This window comes from Octopus bimaculoides, chromosome 23 (genome assembly GCF_001194135.2).
Source record: "Octopus bimaculoides isolate UCB-OBI-ISO-001 chromosome 23, ASM119413v2, whole genome shotgun sequence".
In the NCBI taxonomy this organism is placed as follows: domain Eukaryota; kingdom Metazoa; phylum Mollusca; class Cephalopoda; order Octopoda; family Octopodidae; genus Octopus; species Octopus bimaculoides.
In genome coordinates, this window is record NC_069003.1 from 33,835,543 (window position 1) to 33,836,394 (window position 852).

The 852-nt window shown below is 43.8% G+C and overlaps 1 protein-coding gene across 1 annotated transcript in view; it reads right to left on the reverse strand.

Annotated features, from left to right (window-relative positions):
- LOC106868161 (uncharacterized) overlaps positions 1–847 on the reverse strand; it is a gene marked incomplete at its 5' end in the record, with an annotated part of 81,047 nt that extends 80,200 nt beyond the window's left edge. The window contains one exon of the mRNA XM_014913302.2: positions 257–847. Coding sequence (XP_014768788.2) covers positions 257–847 — 591 coding nt within the window. The remainder of the gene's footprint in view (positions 1–256) is intronic.
- Between the last annotated feature and the right edge of the window lie 5 nt (positions 848–852).

An 852-nucleotide genomic window follows, 5' to 3' on the forward strand; every position in this document is an offset into this window, starting at 1 on the left:
AAATTAACTAGTAGCTAGTTTGATATATACATGCATACATAAATACATACATACATACAAGCATACATACATATGTATGCATGTATGTGTGTGTGTATGTGTGTTCGTGTGTGTGTGTTTTGTGTGTAAGATTTGGAGAAAGAGGAAGAGATAGACAAATAGAAAAATATATATAGATAGATCAGTAAAAAGATAGATAGATAGATAGATAGATAGATAGATAGATAGATAGATAGATAGAAGCCTCAGTACTTACAGTCGGTCGTTTAAACACCATTCTCTCGTATTTATCTTCACCACTGTAGACATAACTGAGGGATGATATATCCGGGGGGAAGCTATTATCCACAAACAGAAGGGGGCCATCGTCTATGTCTCCGGGACTTAACGAACAACCATCGTCTGCATATGTCTTTACCTCTGACCCCTCATCACCTTCTTCTTGTGACTCTAGTCTAATATTTCTTTCCGTTTTCACCTCAGATTTTGATTCTCCCTCCAAAATGCCGGCATCCAAACCCGCCTGCTTGTTTTTATGCAACGTGTCGTCTGCTCCTTCCAGTTGAGCTCCGACGGATTTCTCACGTTGTTTATCGAATTGTTCTTGTTTACTGGCATGTTGTTGTGATTGGAGTTTCCGACTTCGCCGGGCTGCGTACTGTTCCTTCAGGGCCAAATACTCCGCGTTCTGTATCTCCTGCCGATTTCCTTTGTCACCTTGCTCCGGCCGCGCGGTTCGAACTGTTGTCGTGGGGGTCGACACGGCAGCGGCGGCGGCGGCGATGGCGGCAACTGCGGGTGACGGCGACGATGATGATGATATCGATGATGATGTTGATAGTGTTGTTGTTT